At 50.8% G+C, this 19,433-nt stretch overlaps 1 protein-coding gene across 1 annotated transcript in view; it reads right to left on the bottom strand.

Moving 5' to 3' along the window:
* Positions 1-19,194, bottom strand: part of LOC307090199 (BAR/IMD domain-containing adapter protein 2-like) — a gene marked incomplete at its 5' end in the record, with an annotated part of 31,283 nt that extends 12,089 nt beyond the window's left edge. Inside the window, 4 exons of the mRNA XM_079756772.1 lie at positions 4,794-4,931; positions 5,922-5,993; positions 7,365-7,426; positions 19,098-19,194. Coding sequence (XP_079612898.1) covers positions 4,794-4,931; positions 5,922-5,993; positions 7,365-7,426; positions 19,098-19,194 — 369 coding nt within the window. The remainder of the gene's footprint in view (positions 1-4,793; positions 4,932-5,921; positions 5,994-7,364; positions 7,427-19,097) is intronic.
* Positions 19,195-19,433: the final 239 nt, after the last annotated feature.

Below are 19,433 nucleotides of genomic sequence, written 5' to 3' on the forward strand. Positions count from 1 at the left end.
TGTGTGTGTGTGTGTGTGTGTGTGCTATCAAAGTGCATCTCTGGACGGAAGTGCTGAATGAAAGGTAATCCCATTAAGATCATATCAATGCAAATGACGTTGCTCACAGATTTCAGTTGTCCACCTGTGCTTGCTGAGATTAGACCATTCGATTTTACAGAATCACAATTTAAACACGTTGCAATCAAAGTGTGCTGGTGTGCTGTTTAACCCGATACTAGTACTGTTTGTCAGCTAATAATTTCAGAAAGGCAAATATAAGCTATCAGAATGCTTGCGATTTTTTTTTACGGTTTGCGGTTTAGATATTAAATGGACGAAGTCAGAACTGGCTAAACGTTTGACATTTTCTAAAACAGGAGCGTATGTAGAAGCTTGTATTTCGCTATGGCTAAAATTAAACTTTGGCCACCTAAACATAGCCAAAAACATTTCAAGACAAAACGGCCTCTTCCAGACATGTTCTGGTTCAGCTAAAGGCTAATTCCATCAGGATGGTGTGCTTCTTCAAAGGTTGGGCTCCGTCGAAAACAGAGAGAGGGAATGACTTTGCGGTCAATAATGCATCCCAGTCCTCCCCCCTCCCTCCTCCCCTCGCTCTCCTTCCTTTCTCTCCTCCTCTCTCCTCTCTCTCCTCCTCTCTCCTCTCTCTCCTCCTCTCTCTTCTCCCCTCTCTGTCCTCCCCTCTCCCTCCTCCCCTCTTTCTCCTTCCTCTCTCTCCCTCCGTTTCTCACCTCCCCTCTCCCTCCTCCCCTTGCTCTCCTTCCTTTCTCTCCTCCTCTCTCTCCTCCTCTCTCTCCCTCCGTCTCTCACCTCCCCTCGCTCTCCTTCCTTTCTCTCCTCCTCTCTCCTCTCTCTCCTCCCTCTCTTCTCCCCTCTCTGTCCTCCCCTCTCCCTCCTCCCCTCGCTCTCCTTCCTTTCTCTCCTCTCTCTCCTCTCTCCTCCCCTCTCTCTCCTCCTCTCTCTTCTCCCCTCTCTGTCCTCCCCTCTCCCTCCTCCCCTCGCTCTCCTTCCTTTCTCTCCTCCTCTCTCCTCTCTCTCCTCCCCTCTCTCTCCTCCTCTCTCTTCTCCCCTCTCTGTCCTCCCCTCTCCCTCCTCCCCTCGCTCTCCTTCCTTTCTCTCCTCCTCTCTCCTCTCTCTCCTCCCCTCTCTGTCCTCCTCTCGCCATCTTATCCATCTTTACACGTTTCATTCCACTCAGCTCACCTCCGCAATTAAAACAAACACAGACCAGGAACACAAAAGACCACACACACACACACACACACACACACACACACACACACGATAACACAAGTTCAATACCGAGAGAGATACGGAGACAAAGAGAAAACAAACAGAGAGAAAGAAAGACAGAGAAACACAAAGAGGCAGAGAGAACAAGATAGCGAGACCAATACACACACAGAAATAGAGAAACAGAGATAAACAGAGACCGAGAGATAAGGACAGACAGAGATAGACAGAGAGTTAAGGACAGACAGAGATAGACAGAGAGTTAAGGACAGACAGAGATAGACCGAGAGTTAAGGACAGACAGAGATAGAAAGAGATAAAGAGAGAGATCGAGAGAGTCAGAGAGGGACAGAGAGAGAGAATGGCGCGAAAGACCGACAGAAAGAGACAGAGACAGAGAGAGAGAGCGAGGGAGAGGGAGGGAGATAGAGAGCGACAGAGAGAGACAGAGAGAGCGATAGAAAGAGACCGAGCGAGGAGAGAGGGAGGGAGATAGAGAGCGACAGAGAGAGACAGAGAGAGCGATAGAAAGAGACCGAGCCAGGAGAGAGGGAGGGAGATAGAGAGCGACAGAGAGAGACAGAGAGAGCGATAGAAAGAGACCGAGCGAGGAGAGAGGGAGGGAGATAGAGAGCGACAGAGAGAGACAGAGAGAGCGATAGAAAGAGACCGAGCGAGGAGAGAGGGAGGGACGCCGCCACTGAGAGAGGCTGTCAGGTGAAGGGGGGGACCCGGCGTCTATGTGAGAAGGTAAACGGCATCCCACGCGCCCGCCTCAGCCTCCACGGGTGGTGACGCAGCGTCTTATTCTGCTGCCCACACCCCCAGCCCACCAGCCGTCGCAACACGGATAATTGGTGCTCCCGGCAGACTGCGTCTGGGGGGGGAGCGGGGGACGACGAACATCACTAAGAAGATGCGGCAGTGAACAGCCGCTCCGATTAGAGCCAGCTGACGAGAAGCGGCTCCTCTCAGGACAGCGGGGGCTTGTGGGTAAGCACGGAGACACGACGAGACGGGGGTGGCGATAAAGACACAGACCATTGTGTTTTTAATCAAGGCTGATTTCACCCGGTGGCCGGCAGGCTCCGTCTGCGCGTGTAGCACGCACATGCACACGCCCGCACAATCGCATACACACACACGCACAAACACACACTGAGGCGTGTGAGACCTTCAGAGATAAAGATGCGACTGGTGGAAGAGAGACGGAGCAGGGAGTTCAACGAGTCGACGACCCTCCGCAACTCAAAGGGGTTTGATATTTGTTCATTAGAAGAGAGAGTGAGGCCCCCCCGCTCTTTTCGCTCGTCCCGCCAGTCGAAGCGTCGGAACATAACCCCCTCCGTCATCGAGCCACAAATGTGCCCCTAACATGAGGCTCACCCAGACCTCTAACATGAGGTCGACGTCATGTTAACCCTAACCCTCACCTTTTAATTATCCATTTCGTTTTATTATTTTATTTTATTTGAGTCTGCCTCGCTCACGAAACGTGCTATTTAACTAAAGTGGCCTTGCCTATGTTTGCACCGAGGGACAACAGCAAAGGCCCAAACAAACCAGAGGACAGCGGGGGCCAGTTGGGGCCAGTGGGGACCAGTGGGGACCAGTGGGGACCAGTGGGGACCAGTGGGGACCAGTGGGGACCAGTGGGGGCCAGTGGGGACCAGTGGGGACCAGTGGGGGCCGGTTGGGGCCAGTGGGGACCAGTGGGGACCAGTGGGGACCAGTGGTCCGCGGGGGACGATGGGAGAGGCCAGGGAGAAAGGGCCATTAGAAGAGGCCCTTAATGACAGAGCAGACCGGGATGCTGATGCTGACGGACGCGGTAAACCAGTGGAAATTGGATCGTTGTGAACATATTCAGGGAGACCCGACGGACCACCCAGACCCCGTGGCTGCCACAGGAAACACAATCCCTCGTCCTCGTGTCTGACCTGATCTATTATGAACACTATACTTATCTTTGATGCTTTTCCTTGCATTATTATTACGTAAGCATTACAGCCTTGGCTTTCATAACGAGGGTGGGTGGGTTGGTGGGTGGTTTGGGGGGGAGATGGATCGTTTATCCATCCACGCATCTACGCACGCACGCACGCACACACACACTAATGCACACACACATACAACTCCGCCCCACACCTACACTTGAGAGACAGAGGGGGAGGAGGAGGAGGAGGAGGAGGAGGAGGAGGAGGAGGAGCGCTGGGGGTGGGGGGCAGCGGAAGTGCACTTCACGGCGCACACTGTATAAGTGCGTGTCGCGGGTCACCTCCCACCCCGTGAGTCGGGGTCAGGGACGAGATGCATGCGCTGATGTCTGCCCTCCCCGTCTCCGCGGGGCCTCAGCCTCCACTCGAGGTGCCCCACCCCCCTTCTCCACCGCCACGGCCGGGCTAGCGATGGCTGCCTCGTCCCCGCCTCAACCCCAGCGGTTGCGTAACGCCGCGCACACACGGAGCCTTCGGGCGTCTTGTACACTTACCACGACCCCCCCCCCCCCCCCCCCCCCCCACCCGTCCGCTGTTGTCCTCAGACGACTCCCCCCACCCCCTCCACCAAACTCCTCCTCCGCCCTTCCAAGGAAAAATAAAAAAGGCACAGTTTTAGTCCAAGGTGCAAGCAGCCACTGCCAGCCTTTGATGAATACGGTGGAATGTGTGTGTGTTTGCACGTGCGTGTGTGTGTGTCTGTGTGTGTTCGGTGTGTGTGTGTGTGTGCTTGTGTGTGTGCGTGTGTGTGTGCGCGCGCGAATGTGGGTGTGTTTTCACGTGTGTATGTGTATGTGCGTGTGTTCTATGTGTGTGTGCCTGTGTGCGTGTGTATGCGTGTGTGTCTGTGTGTGTGCATCCGAGCTACGAGCGTAGAGAACGTGTCTCGGCTGCAGCAGCCAGAACCTCGGGGAGATGCGATGCCGCGTTTCAGACTCTTAAAACAACCGTGGCGCATTTCGCCAGACCTGGAGTGAAAACATTGATTGTGAGAGTGAAGGTGGGAGTGGTGGATTCTCCCGAGTTTAGGTACGAGACTTTTGTGCGTTTGAGAGCTGATGATAAACCTTCCAAATGTTTGTTTTACAAATGTTCTGCCTCTGCTTGTTTCCAGCCGTCAAACAGTTTTTTTCTTTTGTTTAGTGTTGTCTTCGTTTTCCGTGCAGTGTTAAGGCCTTAACAACAATAGGGCCCCGCCTTGACTACCAATGTATATATAAAAAAAAATATATATATATATATACATATATATAATAATAGATATTTTTATGCTCTAAATGACCATGTGACATTTTAGACCAATTACAATCAGGAGAAAATTCCCAGACAAGCTCATTGGTTAGCCCTGCTGTGGGCCTGTGCAGACAATGCTTACCGACAGACAGACAGACACACAGAAAGATACCACACACAAACACACACACAGACACCACACACTCACATAGACAGACACCACACACACACCCACCCAGACACACTCACACACATACAGACACACACACCCCTACACACACACACACAGACACACTCACACACACACACACAGACACACAGACTGACCTGCATCTCCTTGTCTCCGTACTTGGAGGGGTGCTTGCTGCCCTGGCTCTTCCTCCGCAGCTTCTTCAGCTCAGCCTGGCACTTCTCCAAACTCTCCCCTTTGCTCTTGTGCTCCGTCTGGTACTTCTTCAGCGCCGCCTGCGGGAGGCAGCACTGAGTCAGCCGCGGCACAGCGACAGCGATTGCCAAAACCAGATTCCAAACAACCGTTTAAAAGTGCACCAAAGTCACTGGGAGCTGAGTTCGAGGAGAGGACGCCTTGTATTGACACCTCGCGTGGCATTCGCATTGTGTCAGTTTGGGGTCAATCTGGACTTGGAGGAAGGTGCCATTGCTGTACAATGGTGTATTGATGATTGGGACAATGTCTGTTGCCACACTCCACCGAGGTGACTTTTATTGGGCTAGTCCAGACGAGGCTGCAGGGTGGTGCTGTTGAAAGCCGATTTATTGTACGGTTTGCAGCTAATGATACATGGCACTGGGGCTCCACGTTTCAGTGCAGGAGATCTCTCCCTGAGTGTGTGTGCCGAGACGGCTGGTTTAACCTGTGCACACTGATTACTCAATGAATGCACAACAGTTGTGCAGCCTCACCTTCCTAATATAGTCTTCATCGTGAAACCGGCAAACACCAGTGGCCGTTTTAACCCTTACTTCCATCATCATGTTTATCCTGCTCTCAATCTCCTGAGGATCCTCTGAAGCATGCTAAGTGCTTTTGTCTGTTTGGGGCTTTGATAAAAACCGCAAGGGGAGGAGCACCGGTGAATTACTTCTGGCAGAGAAGGAGATCACGGCGGGGTGATCGACGTGGGACGCATCGGAAAGGGGAGGACCGACGAGGAGGCTGCAGCCGAACGAATCACGTGATGTCACCGAACGCATCTGCAGTTGATTGTCTTGTCAAGGAGATAAAAGAGACGCTTCCCGAGAACAGCGGGAGGCTAATTTATATGGGAACTGTAGAGCAGGATTTGGCTCGAGGTTGCGTTCGCTCCGGTTCCATCGGGTTAAAATTCTGAAGATTAATTGTGGAGACACCAAGCGAAATACCAGGGCCTTTTTTTGCATAGTCTCTAAGTCCTGCGAATTACATGGGATTTAGATATTATTAACCAAACTCACGTTCAGATAGCGAGCATCCAGCTCCACCTTCTTCTCCAGTTCAGTCAGCAGCTCGTTGTGGAACGACTTCAGCTGCAGAGGAACAAAGAGAGGCACAGAGAGGATTCGTTTTACATCGTGTCCCCCCGTGAACCGTCCACTGGGGTGGTCCGTCCACGTCGACGACACGCACAGGCAGGCTGAAGTTAACCACCGCGTGTGTGTGTGTGTTTGGGTTCTGGTTCGGCTAAGTGCTCCTTGTGGGCGTGGTGTGAAACGCGGGGGTGAGGGGCTGATCTGCAGATGGTTCACAGAGGTGAGTCAGCAGTTCTTTTAGAATCGTTCAACCCCGCTAGTCAGCAGAGTCAAAACGGCAAAAACCAAAAGAGAGGGGAAAGAGACGCTGACCACTGCAGAAATTCATGAAATTTTGTCATCAGAGGTCAGCAGGGTTCGAGGCAGGGTCGAAGGGTCACGACGGAATGCGAATGTTGAATTGTGTTAATATACACGCAGCAGTATTGTTAGCTGGCTGCGTTTGTGTGTGTGTGTGCGTCTGTGCGTGTGCTTGTGTGTGTGCGTCTGTGTGTGTGCTTGTGTGTGTGTGTGTGTGGTGTGCGTGAGTTTGAGTGCGTGTCTGTGTGCGTGTTTGTGTGTTTGCATGTGTGTATGCCTGTGTATCTGTGTGTGTGTGTGTGTGTGTGTGTGTGTGTGTGTTTGTGTGTGTGTGTGTGTGTCAAAAGAGCTGAGTTCACCCGATGGTGAAATTGAAATGCCACGGTACACTACATTGGAATAATAGGGTCATGAAATTATTTTATGATTTTGAAACACACGGGCGCGACTGTTTGTCAAACCATACGTTTGACCGTACGTTTCCTTTTATATTCAACAACTGTACGCAACTCCTGGGATATTTATAGGATTTCTCTTTTTATAAAAAAGCGGCTTAAGCCACTAAGTATAAGACTGTTTAAAACGTCCACTAACTGCCATGGCAACTGTCAAACGGCGGTGAGTTTTGCGTACAAGCACGGTTGGAACATGAGGTTTTACAAACTATAATACTAATCCAAAACGATTATTATAAATATATATATATATATATATATATAGTGTAAATATACATGCAGCAGTACTGTGTGTGTGTGTGTGTGTGTGTGTGTGTGCGTGTGTGTGTGTGTGTGTGTGAGTGTGTGTGTGTGTGTGTGCGTGCGCGTGCGTGTGTGTGTGTGTGTGTGTGTGTTTGTGTGTGTGTGTGCTTGTGTGGGCGGGAGGTTCAGTGCGTGTGTGTGCGTGTGCGTGTTCAGTGCGTGTGTGTTTCGGAAGTGCGAACACAAGGTTTCAAAAACTGAAACACTAATCCAAAACGACTTTTACAAATCGTTCTTCTCGATCCTTTTCAGAATAAAAGCGTCCCTAGCTCCCTGCTTGTCCTCCGTGGGGGGGGGGGGAGGGTCTCACCATCTCCTCTAGCTGGATCTGGATCTGTCTGTGGACCTCGGCCATCTGGAAGAGCACCTCCCCTGGGGACAGAAGAAGAGCGTCAGGCCGGTGTGTTTGGGGGGGTGTGGGGGGCGCTGAGAGGCGGAGATTAAACACCTTCCCCCCCACGGCGCCCAATGGAACGCAATAAGTGAGCGTGCGGTCGGAGCATGCAGCCAATCACGGATGACGGACAGGTGAGCGGACCACAGGTGGAGGGAGGGAGGGGGAGGGGGGGGGAAGAGGGGGGGGGGGGGGCGGGGGGGGCGAGGCGAGATGGACAGGATGGAACAGCTGTGTCGTCACGAAGCGCTCCTCCAAAATAAAAGCATCGACAGAAATCAATAAAATAAAGAACGTACAGAAAGCAGAAGGAGGTTATCTGATCAAAGTCATTCCATGTCAGTTGTCTATATCGACACACAACTGAAGAAACTATTTTAGCCGTAGCTAGGATTATAAAAAGAATATTTGTTGTTGTAAAAAAAAGAATGTATATAAATATAGACAGATAATATCTATATAGAGATATGTATAAGGTGGATAGGGAACTGACTTGTACAGCAAATCAGCTTTCTGTCTAACTTATCGTAGGACATAACGGGGAGATATATCAACAAACGAAAAAAACAGCCGATAAAAAGGTCACAACGTGAACCGAGAAATGAATAAAAACGTTTTCAAAACAGTAAATAATGCGTCATGCAGCCAGTGGGAAGAGATACCTACATGCTGCCTCCTCTGAATATGCAATGCATTGTGGGGGAAAAACAAGGAACAACAAAAGAGCTAGTTTGAGCCAGTAGCAGAGAGAAAGAGAGAGAAAGAGAGAGAGAGGGAAAGAAAGAGCGAGAAAGAAAAAGAGAGAGAGAGAACAAGAGAGAGAGAAAAAGTTAGAGATAGAGAGAAAAAGTGAGAGAGAGAAAAAGTGTGAGAGAGAGAGAGAGAAAGGGAGAAAGAGAGAAAGAGAGAGAGCCCTGTAGAAATGGGTCTCTCTCACTCAAGTCAAATCAACCTAAAAAAAAACATCCGCCCACACCACCTTTGCTCTGCCCCCCCCGCTACAAGAATGACGCACACAATGGGCTCACACAGACACACAGTTCAATTTCCTACCTAATCACAACGAAACACACAACTCCATCCCGCTATTAACCCGCCCACCTGCATGGAAAAACTTAATATTTAGCTTTGTACATTTCGGGTGGAAAATCAAACATATACACACACACACACACACACACGCACACACACACACACACACCAACGCACATGTACACACACACGTACGCACACACGCACACACACACACACACACACACACACCCCCACACACACACACACACACAGACACACACGTACCAGCACACACACTTACACACAAACACCTTAACAGTTTCCGGCCCTTTTGCTACGGATTCAGATGCGTCACAGCAGTGCGCGTACCTTGAGCGTTAATTGCCATCTTATGAATCACTTAACGGGCCCCTTCCTCTCCAATGAGCCCTTTGACGTCCATTAGCCAGCTTTCGTGTCGCTAGCCTCCGGTCTAATGGCCGCCGACAGCGGGTAATGCGTGTTGGTCTGGCGGCGCCCATGGGGAACAGAGCGAGCATGGCCTTGGAACCGAGACAGGGTCTGCGGTGTCTTATCCTAGCTATCTGTGTTGTGTACGGGGAACGGGTTAACCTAGCGATTGTAAGTGCTTGGCACTTGGTTCTATGAACATCCTTACTGCACCGACAGAGATATATTGTGGTTTCTCTTTCTTCTGACAAATATACTTATTGTAAGTCGCTTTGGATTAAAAAGCCTCTGCTAAATGTCCTAAATGTAAATGAGTGGGCACGCTTTAAAAGGCTTAAAACAGAGAGAGAGCAGGAGAGTCACGTGAACGACTTGGTTGTGTGTTTGTGTGTTTCTGTGCGTGCGTGGGTGAATCAGCAATTGATGGAGGTGTGTGTGAGGATCTATACATTGTTGAGCAGGTTAGTGGTCTCCCCCAACCCCCCTCAACTCGTTCTAAATGCGCAGACGGACAGTGAGTTGGATGTACGACAGTCATATAGGTGTGTGTGCGTATGGAGGGAGACGGTGATTTAAGGGTTGAGGAAACATAATTGAGCAGCACACTTAAACACTTAGAAAAGAGACAAGGAAGTGCACTTTAAAACCATGCTCCCTCACATAGTTAAATGCCTGTATGTCATCCGCAACAACACTACACACGGGGACTCACATGCACACGTGCACGCACACACAGAAACACACACACAGACACACACCTGGCCCGTACCTCTGCTGAGACCAGAGTGAAGGCAGCTATAACAGTTTATGGGTGAACTGTCTTTGGATGCTGAAAGGCATGATGGGTAGAAACTAAGGCCGATAAATTTGGTCACTTCCTGTTGCCGCACTGACTTTTATAGGGTGCTCATCCCTTGCTCTCTCTCCCCTCCTCGTTCATTCTCTCTCTTTATCTCACACACACACACACACACACACACACACACACACACACACACACACACACACACACACACACAGCTCTCTGACGTATCAGCGCATCACATGTTTCCTAAAGGCATCCCTTCAGATATGTGTGAAGATACAGTGAGCGAGAAACGATGTTAGCGTGGGGAAGGCGTCACAGACTCCTACGCACGCTCTAACACACCACACTAACACACACACGCACACACACACACTTCTACACCTTCATCGTCATTCCCCCAAAGACCTCATCCATATTTCTCTACAACCTTGTAACCGCCATTCCCTCCCCACTGCAGGCAGCGTGGAGGCCAGCGCTCAGAACAACACAGCAACACGCACGGGAAGCGCATCGGAAGCTACGCAACGTTAAAGAAAGATCCCAGCACCGCACGGTAATGAATAACTTTAGCTCCCACTTTTTATTCTGGCGGCTGTGGTTCTGCTGACGACCCGGCTAATCCCAGACCGCCACCGTGCAACGCGACGCAGAATATATCACACTGTGGCACAGCAGGTCCATAAGCCGCTTACTATTTAATCACCGCAGATAACCTCGGCAAAGCCTGGTGTGGGAAGCCCATTGTTTTATTGTTGGGAGCCGGGCCCCCTTGTCTGTGGTCTGCGTGGTTTGATGTGCACAAAAGCGGCTGCGTCAGCAAGCCACCTCAGCTGTGCCTCGTTTATTAATTTGTTGCCTTTTTGTGGCCAAGATTGTGGACTTTTCTTCCACCGGTGTTCATTAGCAATTTTCACATTAAAAGAAAGGGCTCACCTCGTTAATATGAATTAGTGCGCACTGTATGCGTGTGAGGGAGGGGGAATAGTAGTGAAGGCGTCAGGGGAGCTGAAGAGTTTAGCTCTGAAAACAATGATCAACAATATGGCTGCCAGTGCCTAGGCAGGACAAGGTCCAGCAGTAAGCTTAATCAGAGATTAAAAACGGGTTATTATCGCTGAAGGTAAGTAACTAACAAGAACACGCTCTCACAAAATAAGGCAGATTGAAAATAATTCCAGGGAATTATTCCGGTTGATCAACAACGCAAAAAACAATCTTCTTGTCGTTTATTTTGTCCTCTGAAGAAACTTAACCTCAACCCACCAAAAACGCTTACAAAGCGTTCTTTACTGTATTATGGGATGGCCTTGGCAGCTCTAGTCTCTCAGAGAAGGCTCAGGGGACAGTCAGCTTAAGGTACAAGAGGGGGATTTGTTCTCCACAAAGTCACTGCGTTTTAAAGTCCAAAAAACGCTGGATTGTTGTTCGATTTCTTCAAGGACCCTTGAAGGAGGTGGAGAGGCTTTTCTCTCCGACTCACTTCACTTTAGAGATCACCAACGAATGGGCCGCAAAAAGGTACATTCCCTGTGTATCAGAGAAAGGAACACAACTCAATCCACCGCTCATTCTGACGTCCTCAGTCACACATCAGGGTGGAAGGGAAGGAAAATGAATCCCTGGGAGGAGGATTCGAAGCTACATAAGGGAAGATCGATTGAATTGACCAATGCTACATAACCATTAGTGTGTGTGTGGGGGGTAAAACAGAGATTGATTATCACTGGCAGCGGCTGGACACGGCAGAGAATGAGAGAGAGAGTGAGACCGAGCCAGACAGAGTGAGACAGAGAGAGGAAGCAAGAGAGTGAGAGAGTGTCAAAACTCTCACTCTAGAGTCGGAGAGAGAGAGATAAAGAAGAGAAGAGAAGAGAGTGAGAGTGAGAGAGAGAGTGAGAGAGAGAGAGAGAGAGGGAGAGGGTGAGAGTGAGAGAGAGTGAGAGAGAGAGAGAGAGAGAGACAGTGAGTGAGAGAGAGAGTGAGAGAGAGAGAGAGAGAGTGAGAGACAGGCATGGCTTTTATTTAAGACAGCCTCTTCAAAAGAAAACCTGTCGTCAGTGAACTGCTGAGGGCCAAAACAAAGCAATTATGAGGATTTGCATTTTCAAAACCCATCTCCCGCCTGTCAAAGCCCTTCAAAGAGACCGTCTGGGCGAGCGGGCGAGCGAGCGCGTCTGCCCGGGTGACCTGAGGTTAGCCGGTCCGGTTTAATCTGGCCTGCTGCCCCTGATCCACGGCCGCGGCTCCACCGCATTACCAGCACCATTAAGTCACCGCCTGGCAGCCCCTCAAAGCCAAGGACGGGGCGACAACTCAAGGACACGAAGAGGCTGAGAAGTCCAGCGGCTTCTCATCAACACTTCAGCCCTCCTCACACCAGGTGAACTGCAGTCGAACCGGACGACAAGATATATATATAGATCTAGATCTATAGATGTATACACAGCCACTCTCCTGGGGCCGTGAATTGAATTGACAAAATAAATGTATTAGTATTATGTTGTTGAGGAGCGATGTACTTCCTGATTACAGATATGATGATGACGAGGATGAAGGAGCAGAAAGGGGGCAGTGGGGATCGAACCCAGAACCCTTGGGCAGGAATCAGAACACCCTACCCACGACTACCACGGCGCGATGCACCGTGTCCCCGTCCCGTTCCCCCCTGTGGTGTCAGGGGCCACCGCCCAGACTCCTCAAGCACAGGGCGAAGGGTCGTTTGGGATCCGACTTTGAAGCGTGTGATGTCCGCGAGTGATGGACAGGAAAACACAGCGACAGGACGGAGGCATCGGTGCAGTGGAGCCGGGGGGGCGGGGGGGGGTGATGTGCCACGGGCCGCTGTGGGGTCTGGGCTCTGACGCGAGCGGCGTTGGCGTGATTAATGTTGTCCGGCGAGCGAGGTCCGAGAGAACGCCCGTGCTGGGCGGCCCGCCCTTTGATTTCTGTTCTCGCTGAACTCTGTCGCTCTCTCCCTCCGTTACCTCGCCCCCCCCTCCACCCCCTTCTCTCCGAGGGGTTTGCTCCGAGGCGGCTGGCAGTTTTTTCTGCAGTGCCTGTTGTTGTTGTTTTTCGCTCGGTTCTGCGGCCCACCGAAGGGACGCTGTGAGGTGAAGGGAAGGGGGGCCAATTTATCCACGCGCAGTGTGTTGTATCGCGGCCAGGACAGAGGCCACCTCTGTCTCGCCCTCCGCCCACCAGTCAGACGGTATAGAGCAGGTACCTCCCCCGACCCCGTCACACACGCACAAACGCACACGCAGACACACACAAACGCACACGCAGACACACACAAACGCACACACACGCACCACTCTCGTCCTACCTCACTGCCACAGTGTTCCGGCTGCAGTGCTTGAAGCAGCAGGACGGCCATAGAGAGACGGATAGAGAATGGGCACCGGGCTTGTGGGCCATGTTGACTACCTCAATTAAGGCCATTAAATAACAGCATCGGTCCTCCATCATGACCCAGGCCTCCTGCACCAAACCATCAAACGTTTTCATTCGGGAGGCTCTGCCTTTTTGAATGTATGTCTGTCTGTTGACCATGTACGTCCAATACTAAGGTCCCCACACATTAAGACCCCCACATACACACTCTGGTCCGTGCATACACACACTCTTAGACCCCCACATATACACATACCCTAAGGTCCCCAATAATGCATCTACTGCCAGGCATATAAACAATGATCAACTTAAAAATACTCTCTCCCTTTCAACATACACACACACACACACACACACACACACACACACACACACACACACACACACACTCACACTCACTCCTTCTCCCCTTCTGTTCCCTGAGGGTTGAGCACATCTCTGCATGACGTCCATCTCATTTATAAATACATTTAGGGGTTGATCCAAATGACCAGATTTGGGGTCCCGAAAGCAATTACCCTTTAGCTAATGAATGTTTAATGCCGCAATATTTAGAGGGACGGTGTTATGCATGTATCTGTGTTCGTGGGCCCCACCCACGAATGGTGTCTCCCTATGGGAGTCCTCCTTCTGCTGAGAGGAGGTCTAGTCCCCCTATACTTTTGATGGATGTAAGTAACTTTGTGCAAAGAAGCACCTTATTTCTAGAACCTAATAGTATTGTTTGTTCTACCTCAGCCATTGGGGCATCAATCATTGGAACATTTGAGGTGGGGTAGTTTTACCCGACGCTTCGTACAGAGGTCAGGTGAGGCAATGCTCCCACTGTTAATGGACAAAGCAACAGAACAATATGACGATAACCAAACAACCTTGAGCTCAAGACATTGAATCCTCTGCCTAGCGTCGTGTTTCCCTAGTATGCCTGGCTGCCTTTTTGCTGCGTGCCTCTACAGCAACAGCAGACTCTCCACTTGATGGACAACGGATGCCAGCGGAGCCCTTATAAGGCTCGTCGAAGGGGAGGCTCGGAGGGGAACTGCGCCGGCATCATATCTTTTCCTCCCACTCTCGCAATCTCGCTCTCTCTCCAATCCCTTTTATTTCGGTTTGGCCATGTCCATATATAGAAGCGGAAGTCTGGGGAACGCGTTTTTTCTCGCAGACGCGTGACGTCACCTACACACCACTCGGATGACGACGGGCCACGGGCAGCCCATTCTCCTCCTCCTCCTCCTCCTCCTCCTCCTCCCTCAACCTCCTCCCTTTCTTCCTCCTCCTCCTCCTCCTCCTCCTCCTCCACCTCCATCTCCATCCTGCTCCTCCCCTCCCCTCCCTCCTCCTCCTCCTCCTCCCCCTCCATCTCCATCCTGCTCCTCCCCTCCCCTCCCTCCTCCTCCTCCTCCTCCTCCTCCTCCCCCCCCCATCTCCTCCAGAGGGGCTCAGCCATTGGTCTATTGTTAGAGCCGCACAGTGGCGGCGTGCGCGTCTCTCACAGGGCTGCCGGAGCTCCCACATCACCGCGGGGGTGTGTGATGAGATAATAAAGGAGGGGGGAGAGGGTGAGGGAGGGGGTGTGTGGGGGGGGGGGGGGGACACACTCTAGCTTCTGCAGCGGCTGAACCGTTAGGATGCTGCTCCGAGAGAGAGAGAGAGAGAGAGAGAGTGAGAGACAGGGCGACGAAGAGACAGAGAGAGAGAGAGAGAGAGAGACAGGGTGACGAAGAGAGAGAGAGAGAGAGAGAGAGAGAGAGAGAGAGAGACAGGGTGACGAAGAGACAGAGAGAGAGAGAAAGAGAGAGAGAGAGAGAGAGAGAGAGAGACAGTGACGAAGAGACAGAGAGAGAGAGAGAGAGAGAGAGAGAGACAGGGTGACGAAGAGAGAGAGAGAGAGAGAGAGGGAGAGAGAGAGAGAGAGACAGGGTGACGAAGAGACAGAGAGAGAGAGAAAGAGAGAGAGAGAGAGACAGTGACGAAGAGACAGAGAGAGAGAGAGTGACGGAGAGAGAGAGAGAGAGAGAGAGAGAGAGACGGAGAGATGGAGAGACAGGGAGACTTCACTTGAAGTCATCCAATCTTTCATTGCACCAGAATCTCTTTATATATATTTTGTGCCTTTTTGTTTTTTTATGTATTATGTAGAGGCTAAAGATAGCAGGGCTGCCTTGTACCACATCATTGCTACACGGCTGTGAATGTCTTCGTTTTAAGAACAGTGGTGGGTTGATCCGCCAAGATGCCTTCACTGCAGCAGAATTAATTTGATTTGATTCTAACTAAAGCGACAATTTGTCCCGTAAACACGTTTGGCATGTGTGGGTGCTCTCGTGTAGAGTGTGTGATCATCACAGGCAACAATTAAAGTCTTTGCTCGTAGTCCCAGCGCAGGGTAAAGTGGCAGAACTGGGTTACGTGCTTCGCTCGAGGCTACACATATATTCTGTAAGGTATGCCAGCTATGATCACAATGCTACAGGGCATTCTTTCTAGGATGAACAAGAAGCTATACTACACACGCACACATGCACAAACACACGCACGCACGCACGCACACACACACTACACACCTAGCATTGATTTTTACTATGTATTAGTCGAAGAGTGAAACCAATTGCTGAATCACTTCGAATAGGAAGGCGAGAATCTGCCTTGTGTTGAAATCCTTGCCCTGAAGAAAAGGACGGAATAGAATCACATAAAAACAGCTCCAGGGAGCGAGTTCAACGGGCTCGTTGACCAAGAGATTAACTAGTGTTTGGCCAATACCAATGGTAAAATGGAGATGAGCGCTATGTCATATAATGTTTCCCTGGAGGTATTAACGAGAATGAATTGTGTGGAATGCATTAAAAAATTATAACGCAACACCCTTGAAATAACCACATTATAATGGGAATGTTAACGGGATGGGATTATGCATCTCCCCCCTGTTCCGAATCTGCTTTTCAGATATCTAGCGGCGATGCCTTTTTGCAGGGAGCTCCTCGATTCCATTCACGTGGGGAGCAGGTGAAGGCCTTGCTCCTGGTGTAGTCCTGAACAGATGCTTCTTCGGGTTTGATTAACATGTCTTGGGGCACGATTAAATCATACTAAAAAAGTTATTCATTTGAATTACTAGCGTTCTATAATTGCCGATACTTCTAGACGATAGATAAGTGCTTTGAGAAAGCCTTGCACATAATAATGTAATAACTTTGACGCCATAAAATATAACAAACATATTGATGGGGATTAAGTGTTTATTTGCGTGAGTCAACATATCACCTCTTAAAGATTAGAGTGATATCCATTCAAAGCAACAAAACTCCCAAATGACATCATCCGCCAAATTGAACCTCTGCTTAATTGAACCTCTGCTTAATTGAACCTCTGCTTAATTGAACTTCCGCTTAATTCCACCCCTCTCTCCAGCTCTCTCCCTCTGCCCCTACACCCCTCAGACCCCCGCTGGATCCCACCAGGGTCAACGTGACAACAACCAGTCAGAACGGGAGACGTCGGGCCCCTGGCTGTCCGTCTTACTGGGGTGAGACGGGAGTGAGACTGTGAGATGCTGGGGATGAGCCTGGAGTGTCTATATTGTTGAACCCCGGCTCCGCCCCGCTGGGACAGACAAGTCGGGGTCAAAGGTGTCGCTGGGAAGCTTTTAGATACACAATTTGTGTTCTGTAACATAGTTGGGCTTGGCAGAGTTCTCTCCGCCAGTTGTCAGCTTTTTGTGTAAAAACGGAGACGGTGTATCATCCACGATTAATTCGTGACGCGCCTACGAGGCCGAGCTTCACCGTTTGCCCTTTTAGCGATAGTAAATAAATAGAGAGGAAATTAGCAATGAGGACCAAATGTCAACATCACGGCAGAGAGAGAAAAACCCAAAGCGTGCCGTGCCACAGTCCACCGGGGAACACTGACATTCTCTGTTCCCCGTGTCACGTTTTTCGGCCCACCGAGCGTGACGACAAAACAGACGCTTACTGCTCTGGATCGAGCCGTTATTCATACGGAGCGTGTTCCTGTTGAGGGCCAACCAGGAAGTACAAACAGAATGCATTAATAAGGCACTTTTCTAACCAGTGGCCACTCAAAGCGCTTTACAATATTTCCTCACATTCACCCGTTTATGCACACATTCACGGCGGTGTCAGCCATGCAAGGCGACAGCCAGCTCGTCACGAGCATTTAGGGTGAGGTGCCTTGCTCAGGGACACCTTGACAGCCGGGCTTGGGGTAGCCGGGGATCAAACTAGCAACCTTCCGGTTATCAGCCACCCAGCTCTGCCTTCTGAGCCACATGCCGCCCCTGAACCGTACAACAGACAGGGCTACCAAACGAACACAGAGCGGCTGATGGATTGAGCCCCGGGCGGGTCGACTAAAAATCGGTGTGTTGATGTGTCTTCAGAGTCGCTCAGTGGGGGGGTGGGGGAGGATTGATTGCAGGTGAGAGAACGAGGTGGGCGTGTCGGGTAATATTCTTAGCGCTGAGCGGTGTGGCGTGGCGGAGGGCGGCCGCCATTAACCCCGTTCTGTGAGTCACTCTGCGACCGGGAGGTGATATCCGTGGATTGAATCATCAGCGGCCGTGCATGGCGGGGTGGGAAACACGGCTAATGTGTTTTAACCAAAGCCCAGAGCAGGAGCGGGGCGGAGGGGTGGGAGGACGGAGAAGAGAGAGACGTTTGGAAAACCCAAAACGAAAAGGGAGCAAAATGGAGGCAACAAAATAAACAGGCCTCGGACAACACTAATCACCCTAACCACACAGACACACACAGACACAAACTTCATGGGCTTGTTTCTCGCCTCTAGTAGTTCCCCCCGGCCCATCCAGTTCCAACACACGCCTGTCATTCTCAGACTACTCTGTCATGTCGTTCTCTAAAGAGCGGATGATAGGAGGGCATCGAAGCAGCACTAACGCGCTGCCATCACGCGCTCCCTGCGGCCATGTGACCACTGGAGTCCCTTAATGACTTAATGAGCGTAGTCTGAGTACAAACGCTCTTTGGGGTCGACGGACCCCCCTAATGACCGCAGGCAGCCCAAAGCTCATCAGCCACGGCTCCACGGAGACCCAGGGCGGAGCCAGCCTGCCAGCCTGAACTAGAGATGTTCCGATACCATTTTCTCCTTCCCGAGATTTACTGATTTATAAACTATAATTATAATAATGCATTTGTATTCTTGTAAGCTTGAGCATCCATGTTTTCCCGACTTGGTAGCTCGAACGAACGTAGTTCCTCTTCCAACTTTCCACCTCTGACCATTACCAAGCTGAGGAATTTTCGATACTGGTATCGGTATCGGAACAACTCTATCCTGAACCAGAGGATTCTGGTGAAGTTTGTAGAGTATCACGGAAGTAAGTAGGTTAGCGCTGGTAGAAAGTTGAAAATGAACGTTCCTGAATCCCGTTATTTCGCTCTTATCTGATATTTTGTTGTCAATACTGGGAGGGGCAGCTACTGGACAATAATGAACAGTTCCTTCCCAGGCGCAGTTGCTCGTTCGAATGCTAGCAAATGGTTGGACATGAATAGTGGATCAACTATTAGCTCTTGGTTTTTCGATTATTTGTTACGATAGGAAAAAAGACTTGATCAACGTTGATATAGGTCGGAAGCAGACACGACAAGTTTGAGTGGTGAGAGACAGATGATGGTGAGGTAGCATTGGATGAGCTGTGTGAGGAAGTAAGGCGAGGTGTCGAGTGTGTGAGTGTGGACTGCTATGAATGTAACCTGACTGCTAAATTACCAGTTATGGGGAATTCGTTGTCTGTTTTGCCTCTGCATCCCGTTACAGGTAGGTCATCAGCTGAATTCACTCATGCCTTTCGCACAGACACACACACACACACACACACACACACACACACACACAGGCGGGCCAACTATAGACTACGTTACGCTAATCTAGGCTACTTGTGTAATTCCCCCTCCAACCCACTAGGGGCAGCTACGGCCACTACTGGGACTCACCAATATCCTTAGAGCCTTGACTCTCGCTCGCCATCTCGCCCATCCGCACCAGAGCGTCGAAGTAGCCCTTTGCAGCGAATGTCACACCTGGAAACATGAAGGCATTGGGGCGTCAGATCAAGGGCGGTGTCGGGCCTGGGGGTGCAGCCGAGAACAGGGGTACCGTCCTCCGTCCAGGCTGCCTCCCCCTCTCCCCCCTCACCCCCGGAGAGGGCGGGGGGGAACGGGGGAGAAAGGGAACGGGGGAGGCCGCGGGAGTGACGTCTGAGAGCTAGGTGTGCAGACTGAGAAGGAAAGGGGGGGGGGAAACAAAACGAGGACCAGAGACAAGCCGAG

This window comes from Pollachius pollachius (genome assembly GCF_949987615.1).
Source record: "Pollachius pollachius genome assembly, chromosome: 19".
Lineage (NCBI taxonomy): Eukaryota > Metazoa > Chordata > Actinopteri > Gadiformes > Gadidae > Pollachius > Pollachius pollachius.